This window comes from Dromaius novaehollandiae, chromosome 2 (genome assembly GCF_036370855.1).
Source record: "Dromaius novaehollandiae isolate bDroNov1 chromosome 2, bDroNov1.hap1, whole genome shotgun sequence".
Taxonomy (NCBI): domain Eukaryota; kingdom Metazoa; phylum Chordata; class Aves; order Casuariiformes; family Dromaiidae; genus Dromaius; species Dromaius novaehollandiae.
Window position 1 is genome coordinate 130,797,952 of NC_088099.1, and position 16,402 is coordinate 130,814,353.

Here is a 16,402-nt window from a genome sequence, read left to right on the forward strand (position 1 = left end):
AACACAAAAACACACAACCCACCAACAAGAAAGGCAGCTAGCTATGGACATCTTGGAAACAGAGGACAAAAACAAAGGGTGGTAGGCCTCACACCAACAACTCATTCTTATCTCCTCCCCTTCCCATCTCCACGTAGTACTGCAGTTCCTGGCTGGAAGTAGAAAGCAGGTACAGTATTGTACCCCTTGCTGGAAGGAGCAGAAGGCAGTTCTGCTGCCCACAGCAGCCCATGGAGTCATTTCAAGAACATGCAGAGTAAAATTCACTATGAGAATGGATGCTTCCTTTCTTAAGATCAATTTCTGCCTTCCAATCCATTAGAAAGACATATGTTTAAAAGATGGGCAAGACACTCTGTGCTGCCAAATTAACTAAATGAATATTGTTCTTGCAGTTGCTGGTTGTCCTGAACAGCTATATGGCTATTACCAAACTTCTCAAAAACTTTAGAGTGACACTATGGAAAACGATCAGAAACTCCCTTTCCTTGCCAGAAGCAATGCAGTCTCTTCCTTCCATCCAGTGTTACACCTGTTCCTTATTTTACCCATCTACCCCTCCTCACACCCTGCATAACATTTTTTCAGCATCACATAAGCACTCTGCAGGACAGGATTGAGACAAGCAAGGAATCCATTCCATTTTAGCTTCCACTCGTCAGTGGTTTCACTGTTGACATAACATTTGTTTCAAGCAAATTATGATTATATACACTGCTCTCCCCAATATTCTCAATCTTTGACTGATCGTGATGCAATTTGAATAGTATTTCTTTTGGCTAGTTCTTATTTTGTTAAAATTCAAACTATTTAAATATTGACATTTATCTAACATTTAACTCTTGCTATTCATCTGTGTCTTAACAGACCTCTCAGATCAAGGCACTTCACCGAAATGTATTCATGAACAAAAAAGTCAGGACATTTTTGAAGCAATAGACAAATGAGTTGTTATTTACAGGGTTATTTTTATATATATATATATATATATATATATATATATATATATATATATATATATATATATATATATATATATATATATATGTACATACTACTATAAACTACTATACTACTACTATAAACTACTATATATATATATAAACTACTACCATGATAGGCTGTTACATTATAACTGGAGCCAATTTTTGCATTGGTTAAAAACATTCCTTAAACACAAGCTGATCAGAATTATCAGTTTGTTCATACATGTGTATGTTATGAGAAGCATATGCTGATAGCTTTTCACATTTTTTAAATTATCAAGGTAATTTACATTATTTTTCCTCCTAAATATCAAGTGAAGATTAAAAAATAGTGCAAACTAGGACATAGAAAAAGACAAGTAGCTATGAATACTGAAATACAATCCATTTGGAACATATCAGTGTTTAAAACGCAATAAATCAGTGAAAAATCCCTAATATTTGGCAAGATTTCCTCATCTCATTCCCAGAAGGTCAAAGCAGAATCCCATTTCAAACTAGCAGTGATTATTCCATGTTATATCTTTGGAAAAGCAGAGTTTAACCAAAAATATTTTTAATGCAGCTGAAATGTAGACATATTTATCTCAGTGGAAAAAAAGGCAGAAAACATTACTGGTAATGTTATCAAGTCAATCCAGTTAATCTGTTCCATCCTTGCTTTGAGTAATCCCCCGTACCTCAGATAATCCAGTTGAGTGAATTGGGTACTTCAGCAAGTGTAAGAGCAACATTATGTGACCAGCTTTTCATTCAATTCAGTAGAAATCCATTAAGCATCTCAGTCTTAACTTAAATTAACCTCTTATTTAAGTGCTGACAGGTAAATTAATTTATATTCCAGATTAATATGACAGGAAAAACGTTTATCCTTTTTTAAACAATGAAATACAAAAGACAATTTGCATAGTTACAATTCAAGCACAAAGTCACTGTAAATAGGTACAAAGGCATTTATAAATTTACTAAATTTGCTGCTGTTTGAGCCAGCCAAATCTTATAAAGGTATGAATGTAAACCTGAAGGGATTGGGGAGAACAGTCAGTGTTTTTGCTTAAAAAATAGATAAATGTAGAGAACAGTTTTTAAAGGTTTTTAAAAATATTTTCTGCAGCAGGAACGAACAGTTCAAACCCCAAGGAAAGCCATTCAAAATGCCCAAATTCCTCCTATACAGTAGAGAAAGTTTGTTCATAGGTTTCAAACCTACATACAAAATGAGGCACTAGTTACACTATTCTGGAATGTGTTCACAATCCTGCCGTTTCAGTCCAACCCAAGATTTCCAAAACACTGTTGGCTTCTAACTTCCTAGGAAAACAGATCTTCAGAAGGTGGTGCGTAAGAAAACCCAACAAATGCATCATCTGCCTCTAGAACACTGGCATTAACAATGTTGTAATCAGAAGAAATGCAAACTGAGTATGGGACCATTTCTTCTGTAAACACTGCATCGAAATTCCCAATATCATCTGGTCCAACCTAGAAAACAGAAAGATCCATCATTTGTCATATTAATACTGTGTATTTAAAAAAAAAAATGCTTATCCTTTAGATCTCAGTTTAACTCTTGAGGCTTTCTACTTCATAAAATTCTTTCTTCTCTAAGTATAGGAAGTTTAAGGAACCACACAACAGCATGCCTAAAAACATCTATCAAAAGCCTGCTTGCTTCTTCTAGGCTGGAGTTTAGCCCAAAGGCTACACATATTTATGATTTGACAAACCTAAGAAATATTAAGAAATGCCTGTTTCTTAAATGACTGTTAGGGGCATGCAAAAACCTAACAAAATCACAACTTCTCTTCCTCCCTTTACCATTTATAATATGTTTAAGTGTTAAATTCTAGCAACAGTAGTGTTGCTATGATAGATCATCTTCCCAGGAACACACCCAAGAACTAAAGCATATTAACGTTTAGTCACAGAGAGAAGAGCCAAGGCAGTGAAAGCTTCTTCACTAAACTCGACAAAAGGTGATGCTCCTATTTGATTTTAGGAAGGTCATTATTTATCTTCTAAGAATCCCTCCTAAGTTTTTGGACTAGCAGTCACAGGTTGACTCAGTTTAAACTGATGGGAGAACAGACAAAAAGTAGGGAGGCAAGTAAGGCTTAATTTCAAGAAGGTAGAAAACCAGTCATTTGTTAAGTCTTCAAGTAAGGAGGCTGTCTGCGATTTCTTCTTTGGTCTTCGGACCCCCCCAAAATTGACAATCCTTTGAAGGAAATGACTAGAGGAAACAGCGATACATCAAGGTGAGTTTTAACTGAAAAAGACAGTATGTAACTGTCACTGCTCAAAAGAGCAGTCAGCACTGAGGAGTTCCCAGCCTTCACCATTCTGATACAAAAAAACTCTTTCCAAATGAATGAGCTGTCGAAGGCAAGAGATTTCGCAGTTATAAACTAAAACAATGCACAGCACCTACCACATTAGGATTAAATGGTGGTGGTATCTTCTTCTGAAGAAGGTCAGTCCAGCTGAGAGATTCGAAGAATGGGTGCTTTTGAATTTCAAGCTGCAGTAAGGAATAAAGATTTTAGCTGTTGCAGAAATCCATCCTGTGTACCATAGTATTTCTTCAGATTGCATGCATAAACAAAACCTACAGAAGTCAAGGACTTCATCCACTCAGCCTATTTAGCGATAAAAGCTGTGGTTGGCAAAAAGAGCAATTACAATTTGTTAGCATGCCTCTACAGACTCGTTTTCCTATCAAAACCAGTTTTCTGTTCAAATCACCATCTTAAATCAACCACAGAACAAGAATGGTCTTCTGTTAGTATTCCTGCTCCAAGCCTCCAAGTTTTGTTAGCTTTTATAAAGCAGATCACTAAGAGGCAGCTGCTCTAACAACTCTACAATATGCTTCCTAGTTAGAAGGCAGTGAAAAGCTATGCCTTTCCAAACAATCCTACCCTTTCATCTTACTCCACACTGCAAACAAGTACAACTTAGCAGTCCAAATGCTCGATTACAATAAATTAATCCAATAAATTGTCCAAACATTAAGGCTGTGAGAAGCAGCTTGTGAAGAACTCACAGTGGAGGAAAGAGAAGAAAAAAGTTCTTCTAGATCACTCCTCACTGCACTGTTCTGAGAACACCTATGCTTTCTCTGAACACCTTTTTGCAAACAAAGTATTTGCTGTTACAGTGGGAAAACATTTGCTATGATTTTAAAGCTGAAAAGAGAGCTGATGTTTGCATGCTGCTAGTGTTCCTCTCTCTTTGAGGAACAGTATTTTTCATGTAGCCAGTTAAGCTGGCATTACCAGAAAACAGCTTTTTCCTTTGATTACTTCCCAGTTTCACCACAAGCATCAAATGCCATATCTCAGTAGACCTTAGTAACTACTACACGAGCAATTGTGTTTCCTTTCCTTTGCAGCACCTACAGGTACTGCAGCAACCAAGCTCAAAATATTTATATCCCACAATAATCATCTGTCTCCTATCCCCCAAATCTTTCAGGGCTCGGTGACCACAACTATCATCTTCAAAGACTGAAAAAGAACAAAAAAAGGGGGGGAGAGGGATAAAAACAGAGAATGTTCTCTTTTGTCTGTATCTATCTTCAAGTATTACACCCGTGCTGTTGACATAAATTTGGTGATGTCCCTTCAAATGAAGTAGGGCCTGATAAATTAGGACATTACATACAAAGTCTTCCCTTGCTCCAAGTCTGCTTTGCCGATCTTTCTCCAAAAGTTCTTCCAGAATAGACCAAGCTGTAAGACTGATTCCTGGGCGCAAAACTAGGGGTTTATGAAGAATATTTTCATACATCTCAGCAACATCACGGCAGTAAAAAGGAGGCTAAAAATAAAAGTGAAGTTATATATGAATTTGAAATCACATTTTTCAATCACTTTATTTCATATCTATAGATCAACAATTCCATTAGAAATAAGAATTACTAACAATGAAGAAGAAATCTACCTCTTCAAACTTCAATTATTATTCAGTTATTAACTTCAAATTCACAGTCATCCCCTTTGCCAGCTCTCTACACTATATAGCTCTTTTTCCTCCTATCTCCTCTTCTAGCATGTTCTCACACTCAGAAGTAGCTACAGACGCTGTCCAGATTCAAAGTTTTATTGAACTTGCGTGAAAAGAACATGAGAGTGGGGAAAACAAATCTCCCTCCCTACTAAACGTCCTCAGGGCAGGAGACAAAACTGAAGAAAATCTAACAGAACAGATTGTTATTAGAGGGACTACATTTAGCTAGATGAAGCATAGGGGAAAACCTGGAAGACCTAGGTTAAATACATATTTTAATTTTCTTCGTTCCAATATTTGGCAAAATTTCACTTGTTTTTTTTTTTTATATTATTGTGTAGCATCACTGCTGATTCAGTTTACTCTCACATTCCCTCAAAGTGATGACTACTTTTCTTCATTAGAGTTCATGTCCAGCACCTCACTGGAAATCAAAGTTTTAGACATCAAGAGGCAAAGCAAAATCCAAAAGAGGAAAAACAGATGTTATCTTATAAAGCTGTAAGACAAGCTCCATTATTGGAGCTTCATTCATTAACATGAAGTATATCAGTTAGTAACTTCTACAATACTCCAGGGTTACTTTACATGGAGCAGGGGAAGAAACCCCTGCCACCCCCCACATGTTAAATACATACCAGCCCATAAAGCATTTCATAAAGGACTGCACCAAGACACCACCAGTCTACTGTGTTGTCATAAGGCTGCTTTTTAATCACTTCTGGTGCAAGATACTAAAAAACAAACAAACAAAAAATTTTAGCATTAGTCTAGCAATAATAAAACCTAGGTTTTAGTCACATCACAGAAGCATCTCTAGGAGAAATTACTTTATAGTGATTATAAGATTGCTAAATATTTATCTTGTCCTCTAACAAACTTGGCAAATACTTCCTTACCATCTGGCCACTTATCAAGTAGGACAACTGTTTTCTAAATTGAAATAATCCTTTCCATACATTATTATTTTGCCAAACTACTTTGCCACCCCTATTACAAAGCTTGTTTTAAATTTCAGATAGGTTCACAGAGACAGCGAAGCACCTTTGGACAGCTGGAACTAAGCAAGGAACCCACTTTGAAGAGGCAGCAACTCCCCATCTGCAGTGCACTCTCACAGCAAGCTGGCTACTGCCCTGCCTGCTCTGTCATTGTAAGCTTAGATGTTCCCTATCCAGGGATTAGAGATTCTTCTCAATTATGCATCATTTGACTGATCTGTGATAAACATCCAATACCATCAAACACTGAATGACAATGCTAACTGGTTTCCATCTGCCTTACAAGAAATCTACTCAGCATCTAACCAACTCTGCAGTACAAGAACAGGCACTTCACACAACACTATTCTTTATGTACACATAATATAAAATTGCTATGGCTGGATCATCATCTTCTCAGCCCTGATCTGCAGCACACAGGAAGTTTCTAACCTCAACTCCTCTCAAGACAAGAGGATACCTGTTTTGATCATTCTACTATCCAAATTTAGAAAGTTAATTTATGAATAGATGATAGCATTGTCCTACAAGGCACAAATATCAGTGTAATGAGGGGAGCTGAAAGTTGTAGTTTAAATAGATCGGTATTTCTTAAACTTTCTGAATGTGAATGTCCTCTAAATTATTCGTCTACAGATGACCCTGCAAAAGCATGAACAGCAGATGGAGTATTCTGAACTCAACTACTTAAGTTTTTTCTAATCTTTCATAACCTCCTTTGAGCTTTTTAGGTGTTAGAACTCACCAAGTCACTCAACTAAGTGTTGAGAAACCCTGACAAGAACATTACGCTTTTAGCAGGATCATGAAAGATCTGAATCTAAAGCTGAGATAAAAAGGCTAATATACAACTGCTATGTTTAGCCTTCATATTTTGAAGAACTCATATTAAGCAATAACATTAACATCCTCTTATGTTGCAATTCATGCAAGCCCTATATAAGTGTGTAGACTAAGTTTCTGAATACCAGACAAAAAATAATACATAGATTTTCTCAAAAAGATCTAGAGTTATCAGCATTTTATATATTGTCCTTTGAACTTTCTAAAATGTTGAACAAATATTGTTTCAGCTCACATTTACCACTCAGCTTTATGGACTCCTACTCTAATGATAAGTAGGATAAGTTGTTGTCACATGCTACCATATGCTTTTTTTCTTTTAGTTCAAATGCTCTTCCAGCTAAATACTACTCCTCACCCATCCTTCACTGCCTTCAAAGTCCTTTTTATAGTTTAAAATAAGATTATCAAATTATAGCCATCTCAAGCCAATCTTGGTGTTCCAGTGAATCTATCATATGTGTTCAAGATGTCCAGATTTTAAGTTATCCAGTTTAGTTTTCTTAGTAAAAAGAGACAAGACAGTTGAATAAACTCACTAAGCAAGTTCAAAGTTTCATCCATATACAAAATTTATTAATTTATAAAGACTTGAGACCTAAGCAAAGTTAAGTCTTTATAAAAGTAATAAAAATCACTGGCAGGTTAGAGTAAGTAGCTTCATATTAGCAACTCTGTTCAAGGAAATCTGTTGTGGCTGTTGCACAAGCTAACTGTGCTGTATCTAGCCAGTGGTTAGGAGAAATGGGAAGTAATAGAATGCATGAAAAGGGCTGGGAAGGGGGAAGAAGGAAGAGACGAGTTGTGGGGATGTGGGTAGTAAGCAGGAGATACTGCATATCAGTAAAAAGGACAAAGAACAGATCTTCAGGAAGCTGGGAATGGGTTGTTAAAAAATGCAAATCTCCAACAGTCCAAAAACTGAATAATTTATTTTCCAGTTACACAAATATTAATTAATAGTTAAAAAAAAAAACAACAAAACACCAACACAAGTTGTGAACATACTTCTGGTGTCCCACAAAAAGTTGCAGTGGTATCAGAACTTGCAATCCCTTCTTTACAAAGTCCAAAGTCTGTTAACACAACGTGACCCTGTTTAAGAAAGAGTGGCAATTTAAAAACAGAACATGCTCAAAATGTGAATACATGTGGATATAAATGTCAATTTTACAAGAGCCCACAGAACATCAGAAATAACATTGCAGACTTACCAGTGAATCTAGGAGAATGTTTTCTGGCTTTAAATCCCTATATAGATATATATAAAAAAAAATCTTTGTATTAATTCAAAACGGCAGTCACTAACACAAAAGCTTCAAAGGCAAGGAAGGACTTTTATTCTTCAGTTGAAAGAAAGCTTTAAGATTTGATTAAGTCATTATATTCAAATTTCCCATAAGAAGACTTAATGTAGTATTTTTTATTCGGTAATTTGTCTTCTTTTATACCTCTGCAGGACAGAAATATGTATAAGAAACTTACCTGTATACAATATTTATGGAGTGTAAGTAGCCCAGTGCACTGGCTATTTCAGCAGCATAAAATCTGGCTCTGTGCTCAGGAAAGGAACGTTCTCTTTGTAAGTGAAAGAACAGCTGTAAAAATGCAAAGAAATAAATAAGAACATAACATAAAAAAAAATCAGGTTAGCAAGGTGTAATCTTAATAGTAAAATTTTATTTAGCTGTCCATGCTTTTTTTCATGTAAAATTAAATAAAATTGCTTTTGCTGCATGACGACTTCTGTCATTCCTTTACTTGCTTCCTTTTCTCTCTGTAGCTCAGAAATGTATAGGAATCTATTAATTAATAACGCACAAGGACACACCCCTAAAACCAAGACCAAAAGGAACTATACTAAATCACTGTCCTGAGAACAGATGCAGAAAAGGTTAAATCATGCAAGACAGCCTCCTAGAGGAAGACAAGCAGGTGTCAAATAAGTCATCTTCCATTTGTTTATGTTGCTATTTAAAGTTTTGCATATAAGTAATTACATAACTACATTCTGAGATCATTGTATGATGTATATGTAGATCACCGATGGAGATGCATATTCCAGGTTAATCCACGTGTTCTCTCAACTAAAGACAACCCCCAGCTTCAAATAGTTTGAGCAGAGGCCAGTTGAGCCTGGCCAAAGATTAAATTATATACATACAGATTAAACTATACAACATATTAAACTTAAAACAAAAGAAAAGAAAAGAAAAACAAAACAAAAGATCAGAATGTTTTCTTTCTACAAGGTTTGGGGAAAAAGTAGAACAGCGCCCCCCCCCCCCCCAAACTTTCCAAGCACCTCCCTCAACTTTGAAAGCTGTTTTGAATTGTATTGTACTTTGTCTGGGTGTCAGAGTCACGCGGAAGAATGCCAAACTAAGCTGTAGCCCAGAATTCAGAATAGTGCACCAGGGGCTTGCTATATTGTCCAAATAAAACAACAGTACATTAGACCAGAGAGTGGCCTATCAAGTTTGGACTCTGATCATCCAGGGGGTCAGAAACAGATGCTTCAGGGAGCATCATGAATACTAGCAGTAGGCCACAAGAATATGAGTACATATCCCAGTTCATATGTTATCCTGGTTTATAAACAGACTTGTAGCAGCTCTGAAAAGTAAGGGTCAACATATTTTAAACTTCTCTGTGTATATCCAGCTGCAGGGGCATAACAGAAAACTTTGAGATATGCCAAAAACAACTCCTTGGCTCAAACTTACGATTTAAATTCCACCTCTTCATCTCATGTGCTCTTCCAGCTATCAGAGTTCTAGCTACAACAGTATGCCGTCTCACTGCTTTGCTACCCTGCTTTAAGCAGCTGTAAGACCTTTTAGAAGTATAAATTTTACATCGATAAATTACTAAACTAAAAGCACAGCAAATGACAAGACAGGCAGCTCTTCTTTAAAGCATGTAGTATGCTGGAAAGTTCTTTTCTTATAAGGATTTTTCACTATACTTTGTTGTTTTCAATCACAAGTACAATTAATTTGATAGACAGATCCAGATGTTATTAGTCTGCAATATTCCTGATTTTCCATAATAGCTTTTAAAGAAATGGAAGCAGCATTTTATGTCCTTCTCCCATGTTTATTAGCTATTCAACCAGTTCATACATGCGTTTCTTGAGCACTCATGGAAGTACTTGGTATTTTGAAAACCAACAGGTCCCCAGCTAAAGACAAACTGCTCCAGAACATTTTATTTAAACATTTACAGACTTTCTCCATGTCTTTCACAAGTGTTTCCCCAGGTTACTTATTGACTCCTCAGATTCAATAGCACTGCTTCAAAGAAAAGAATCCTGAAGATAAGGCTATTTGGCAAATAAGTAATTAGACCATGCAAAGCCACAGAATAATCCTGAGGTTCCCACTAGTATCAAAGTTATAAATTCTGCTGCCTATTTCCTTCCTTCCACTCTCGAAAGATCAGCACCTCAACTAATGCAGGTGCAAGAGCAAAAGACAGTTTTACACAGTGAAAAATGTCAACGTATGATCAATTCATAATAGAGATAAATTTACAGAACTGTAAAGAGAAGGTATTTATATTTGACAACCATGGAAAAATTCTGGATTAAAGTTGTTGGTAAAAAGAATAGAGTCCGTTTAGCTACTGAGGTCTATAACAGTAGCATTACTCAAAAGATAAAGTAATAGGATTTTCAAAACTTGGGAGAATATTTATCACAGCACATTGTAAAGGCGTATTTTGTTCCTCCTGTCTAGAATTAGCAGAATAAAGAGACCCAAATCCAAACACAATAACCACATACCTCTCCGCCATTAACAAAATCCAGAACAAAGTAAAGCTTTTCTGTTGTTTGGAATGAGTAATGTAATCCGACCAAAAATGGATGTTTCACATTTTTCAAAAGCACATTACGCTCAGCCATAATGTGTTTTTGCTGTAAGGAAGCAAAAGGTCAATAAGTAAACAGGAAAAAAAAATTAAGGGAAAAAGAAGGGGAGGGAGGTGGAAGAAAGCATATTTGTCTTCACCTCTTTCCTGTTAAGAACAATTTTTTTCTGCAGCACTTTGACAGCATAGTATTTCCCATCCAGTTTTCGTTTTGCAAGAAGAACCTGTGAAATTCAAAACAAAGGAAGACGTGTTTGTTGTAGTTCATATTCCATTAAAAATAAATTTATCCCAGCATAACGGTAAAGTATTAATGCTATTTGTTCACAATACAGTTTCTTTGCTTTTAATACAGTCAATCAGCAGTACAATTACCAACAGAGAAAACACTCAGAGTCAGCTCACAGTTCAGTAAAATCTGTCCACATAGTGATATCATGAAGGACTGAATTATAACAATTATTTTCCAGGACCTGCTGAATCCATTTTCTGAGATGAAAACTGATAAAAATGGCTGAAATTGTTTGAAGATAAATTTATGAAAAACTACAACTTTTAAAATAGCCTGAAACAAAGATTCCAAGAGGGATTCTCTGTTGCATCTCTCTCTGTAGGACATCAATCTTAAACTCACTTTTCAGGGGGGCTGTTGCTTATGCTGCTCCAGCATTAGGTGTTTGACAAAACTGCCCATCCCAACACAGGGAAAGGCAGGATTTGAACTCCAGCTGCTGCATAAGCACAGGGGTACCTCCTTTCCTCTCTGGGGGAAACAGGGGATCCCTAGTGCTTTTTCACGAGAAAGGGAAGCACTCCTTTGTTACAAGACTGCCTTGGTTACATGTTGAGAGTATAACTGCCACACCAGCAAGAAAAAATGGCAGGGCTATAAAGAGGAGCAACAGGCATCCAGTGTAACAGCATATATGCCTAGACTGAACACACAGTATCACTTCCAAAGCATCTGGCCAAGTCTCCAGGTATCGGTCAGCAGGCAGGAGACACCAGCCAATATCTTCTACCAGGATGAGACACAGTAATAAGAAAGCTCACCTTGCCAAAGCTGCCTTTCCCAATAACTTTCAGGAAATCAAAGTCTGTTGGTTTAGCACTGAAAGATATTCAGGAAGGAGACAAGTTATTTCAGTAGAAATTAGAAACTTAATAGCTGCACAGCAGTCTACTTTTATAGCACTTGAATTGGTAAAGAAGTGCAAGTCAGAAATATTTTTGTCATCAAAACACTTATCCATCTTCTCAACTTCCAAAACAGTTACATCACTATTCACCTCTTCATTTACTGACTCCAAAGGGAAATACTCTCAGAATTTAATTTCTTACTGCAACCTGTTAAGTCTCACATTTTCTCCTATTAGCACAGAACAAATCAGTGAGGAAAGCAAACCCCAAACAGCAGTCACCTCTTAGAGAAAGACAAGAAAAGCACAGATTCACGCAGAAGTGAGAACAGCAACCCTACAGAATGCACCAAACAGAGAAGCAAGTTATGACTACAGGGACTAGGTCTGTAACATCAACATGGTAACTTGCTCCTTTGTCATGCATTACAAGGAACTTGTTTTCATAAACTTTTCACATTCTTTTCTTAACAGTTGTGGACCACTCCCAAAAGAAAAAAAGAGAGGTCATCTTTGCTATAGCATCCTTAAATAAAAGTATAGCAAATTAACAAAACATGAAGGTGAAGAGGAAGAGAAGTTTGAGAGAGGGTTGTTTATTCAGCACAAGATTAAATGTTTTGCTTCCTCCTGAGCAGTGCAAATGAACAAATAGAGGCATATAATCAAAGAACTTTTCATACTATTAACGATTACATTCCGTTTATATTTCAGTCAAACCTACTGAGGGTTTCCAGATGGTCCCAAGTTGATATTCTGTGAGGTAGAATTTAACTGTTGGGAGAGACAAAGAGTGTTTTTTTTTGTTTTTTGTTTTAAATTCTCTCTTATATTTCAAACAACATTAATTTCAAAATACTCTAATAATTTGCTCAATCCAAACCTCCACACTTGTTATGGTAGATATTTAAATATGTCTAACATCCAGATTGGGCACTTCCTAAGTTGAAGTATCTGGCCAGCATCATCTTTTCACAGAGTATTATTTCTACACACATCATACTGAAGCATAAAGGCAATAAAACAATTTTGTGTCCAAATCTAGAAGACAAGGTTAAGAACAAAAATTTAAGTCAGCCCCTTTAAACTAACAACTTGTTCCTCATCCAGAACTTAACCCTTTCTGCATTTGCTCTAGGAATATATTTTCCACCTTTTTCCCCCCAAATTCTCCAAAATCTTGCCAATAATATTATTTTAAAAAACCACTGCTTATGCAAGAGTCTAATTAAAGACATGGTACTTAAAATTAAAAAAAAGAAAGAAAATGTCACCAACCTTTCCTATCCTGATATTAAAGGTTAATTAACTTAATTCCAGGAACAGCAAGGATGTTGCCAGTACTGGTACACACCCAAACTTTGGAAATTACAGGGAAAGGAGGAAGCCATTTCCATTTAAATAACTTTCTCCATTTTATTTTGCTTTAAATAAGAAAAGCAATGTTTTTACCCTCATTGTGCTTTGGGAGTTTATCAAAGAAAGATAAATTGTATTCAAAGACAAGTTATCTGCAGACAGGCTAGTGGGCACGACAAAAATCAGAAGTCCTATAAAAGGAGAGAATGCCACGACAAAGGCAATAGACGTGACTACTGCACTAATAAGAAATAATCGCACAACAGTACTGGGTAGATTTTAAAGAGCTACTATGCATGTTTTATGATGTCTTTTGGAGGGCTTGTTTTCATTTCTTTTTTCAGCTTCATCACTTAAGCTAAGAGAGAGAGAGAGAGAGAGATTTCTCTATTAGTATGGCTCAGGACTATGCATTAGCTCTCTTCCTATTTTGATATTTGCTGTGGCATGACCTATCATTAATTTTCCACTTAAAACTTAGGTCTTTCCACACTACTAAAAATCTGTTTCAAAGGAGGAGGAGGAAACTGGTATTTTGAATTAGAAAACATTGCTGTATGCTTACATGGGATGCAGTGCTGTGGACCACTCAAACAAACAACCCCCCCACCCCCAAACAAAAAACACAGACTGGCATCTTTAGAAGTGAAACTTTCCAAAACCAGACTTGATTATTTGTGATACACAGCAAATTTAATAAAACGACTCTAACTTTCTTTAGCAGTAACTCAATAAAAGAGAAGTACTAAGATCACATTTGTATGCCAAGAAGTAAACCATAGAGGAAAAAAGTTTAATTATACCACTTCTGTCTTCCTAGAAATATTCCTTTTTCAATCAGGACTGCTCTAAATTAACTTTCAGAGGAATTCACTTAAATGGCATTTCTGTAGTGACTTTTGTGACAAAAGAGGCTTGAGAACTTGCACAGTGTTAAATGTGAACTGAAATCAAATCTATCTTTGCTCCCGAGTGACTTTTAGAAAGACTGCTATGTTTTCCCTAGGGAATTAGTTTTTTCACCCTCTTTAAAGAAAGAGGCAAACAAACAAACAAAAAAACAATTAAACACTCAATCCCTCCTGCTTCTTGCCAGATGCCCTTAGCAAGAATCTTTGAAGAGACTCACAAATTGAGAGCTAAGCTATGACTAAAGCTGTGCTATTTCACCCATAGTAAGTGGGGGGGAATAAGTGGGGAAGAAGTGAGACAAAGCTAGGTAGTCACCTTTACCCCTCTCTGCAGTTCACATCTGAAAGGAAAGTATCTTACAGCCCACAGTGAAATGGTTTTTCTCAAAAGACCACAGAGGTGATTTATTGTGAAACCAGCTTGTAATTTTCAGTAAATGATGTATTTAAGATTGCCCTCAAGTAGTTAAAGTTTAGAAGACTGTTGTACTTCTGTTTTATTACCTTCCGATTGCTCCTTTCATCTTCATCTTCAGATGGATCTGACTGGTGTTTTGGGTTATCCATCTGAAGAAATGCTCTGACATCTGGGCTAGAAACACAGTCAATGCATTAAGACACCAATAACATACATGTTTCTCAGCCATAGAAAAGAAAGTGATGCCTTAAACAGTGGTGGACAGAGCAGTTCCTCATCATAAAGTTTACACTTAAATTCTGGTAATTAAGAACAGTGTACAAGACACTTTTGTAGCAACATAATTCAATTGATGAAAATATTATATATAGAAGTTTCCACTTGTGAAAGTTTGATGTGGTGAAGTACACATGTTCATGAAGACTTCATGAGAAAATGCTCTGCACAACTGCATTTAAAGGTAATTAATAGAAGGAAAAAAACTATCCAAGCTCTAAGTGGCTACCAACCACTGGAAACCCATTTTTATTTCAACAACTGAAGAATTAAGAGTCATTTTTAGTTTTCCAAAACTAATGAGATGGTGCAACACAATACAGAATGAAATATATCATCTATAACCCATAGAGATGCATATCCTGAGAGGTACATGGCAGTAACGTTCCTGGTCCCAAGCACTTTAAACCAGAATATTCATCCTTTTGTATTCTAAATGAATTCCAGCTGAACACTGACAAGACAAATGTAAGAAATCCTTCCAATCAGCTGCATGACAAAAACCGCTATGCTTCAGGAACCGACAAGAGAAACTGCAAGCTTCCAATAGTATCTGAGGAAATAAGTTTTAATTGCAGCACTGGTATCCAGCTTATATTTTGGTGGGGGTTAGGGAAGGAAGATTGAGGGAAGAGGGAAAATAACAGAATTCTGTGAATCTGCCCCCAGGAAGCAAGGCTTACATAACAGCACATAAAAAAAACCTTGATATCGTAACGACAGCACAGTAAGTGAGAATGTAATACAAATAAGGCAAAATTAATTCCTAAATAAATGGGTATCACTTATATCCTCTATACCACTCGAAGAGATGTCTTGAATCTTTCAACTTCCTTCAGCTCACTAAAAGATAGCCAGCTTATTAAAGAAGAATCATACCTAAATTTCAGAGATTAAGCTCTTTGAGAAAGTCTCAGGACAACCAACCCAGAGACAGGAACCTCTGCAGGAGCCATTCAGTACAGGAACACTGTCTTACCATGTAGCTGCTCTTTCATCTTATCATTACTGTATATAAAATAATGTAGTTTTATAACAGAAGCAGATACACTTATTTTGCTCTCTACATGTCTGTAAAGCGAGGCTCAAAAGTGAGAGACGAGCTGTTTCTGACATTTCTCCAGCTACTGTATTTCATATTAGCATTACTGAACCTAACTCATATCATATGCTAGTTGAGGCTCAGTCTCAGTCGCTTATGATCTGGGAAATCTTACTTGCATTTCTAAACCCCATTTAACATCTACTTCAGTTATCTTTAACCTTTTAGATTTAAAGTATAGTGACAAGACTGTTCAGTTTCACACCATTTCAGTTTCACACCATTTCAGTTTAATTCTTCTAATCTTACATAAATTCCAAATTCTGATCTATTTTATGGTATGGTTTGTATCTTGACTCCAGGAAAACAAAAATCACTGTGGTTTGAATACTGGAGTAATATTGACCCATGATGTAGTAATTTTTCAACTTTTGACTATCGTGAAATCAAGAATAAAAAGTGATGATTAGTGTTTTTCAGTAGACACAGAGTAACAAAACCTGACTTTAATTACCTTTCAGCATTATTTTAGACAACTGGCTG

At 36.2% G+C, this 16,402-nt stretch overlaps 1 protein-coding gene across 7 annotated transcripts in view; it reads right to left on the minus strand.

Annotated features, from left to right (window-relative positions):
* Positions 1 to 872: 872 nt before the first annotated feature.
* SGK3 (serum/glucocorticoid regulated kinase family member 3) overlaps positions 873 to 16,402 on the minus strand; it is a 62,681-nt gene continuing 47,151 nt past the window's right edge. For all 7 annotated transcript variants that reach the window (XM_064507451.1, XM_064507448.1, XM_064507449.1 and 4 more), the window contains 12 exons: positions 14,628 to 14,715; positions 12,578 to 12,627; positions 11,768 to 11,825; positions 10,855 to 10,938; positions 10,629 to 10,760; positions 8,327 to 8,439; positions 8,056 to 8,092; positions 7,850 to 7,936; positions 5,636 to 5,731; positions 4,653 to 4,808; positions 3,418 to 3,507; positions 873 to 2,468 (listed from right to left, as the gene is read on the minus strand). In XM_064507451.1, coding sequence (XP_064363521.1) covers positions 2,298 to 2,468; positions 3,418 to 3,507; positions 4,653 to 4,808; positions 5,636 to 5,731; positions 7,850 to 7,936; positions 8,056 to 8,092; positions 8,327 to 8,439; positions 10,629 to 10,760; positions 10,855 to 10,938; positions 11,768 to 11,825; positions 12,578 to 12,627; positions 14,628 to 14,715 — 1,162 coding nt within the window. In that variant the 3' untranslated portion in view covers positions 873 to 2,297. The remainder of the gene's footprint in view (positions 2,469 to 3,417; positions 3,508 to 4,652; positions 4,809 to 5,635; positions 5,732 to 7,849; positions 7,937 to 8,055; positions 8,093 to 8,326; positions 8,440 to 10,628; positions 10,761 to 10,854; positions 10,939 to 11,767; positions 11,826 to 12,577; positions 12,628 to 14,627; positions 14,716 to 16,402) is intronic.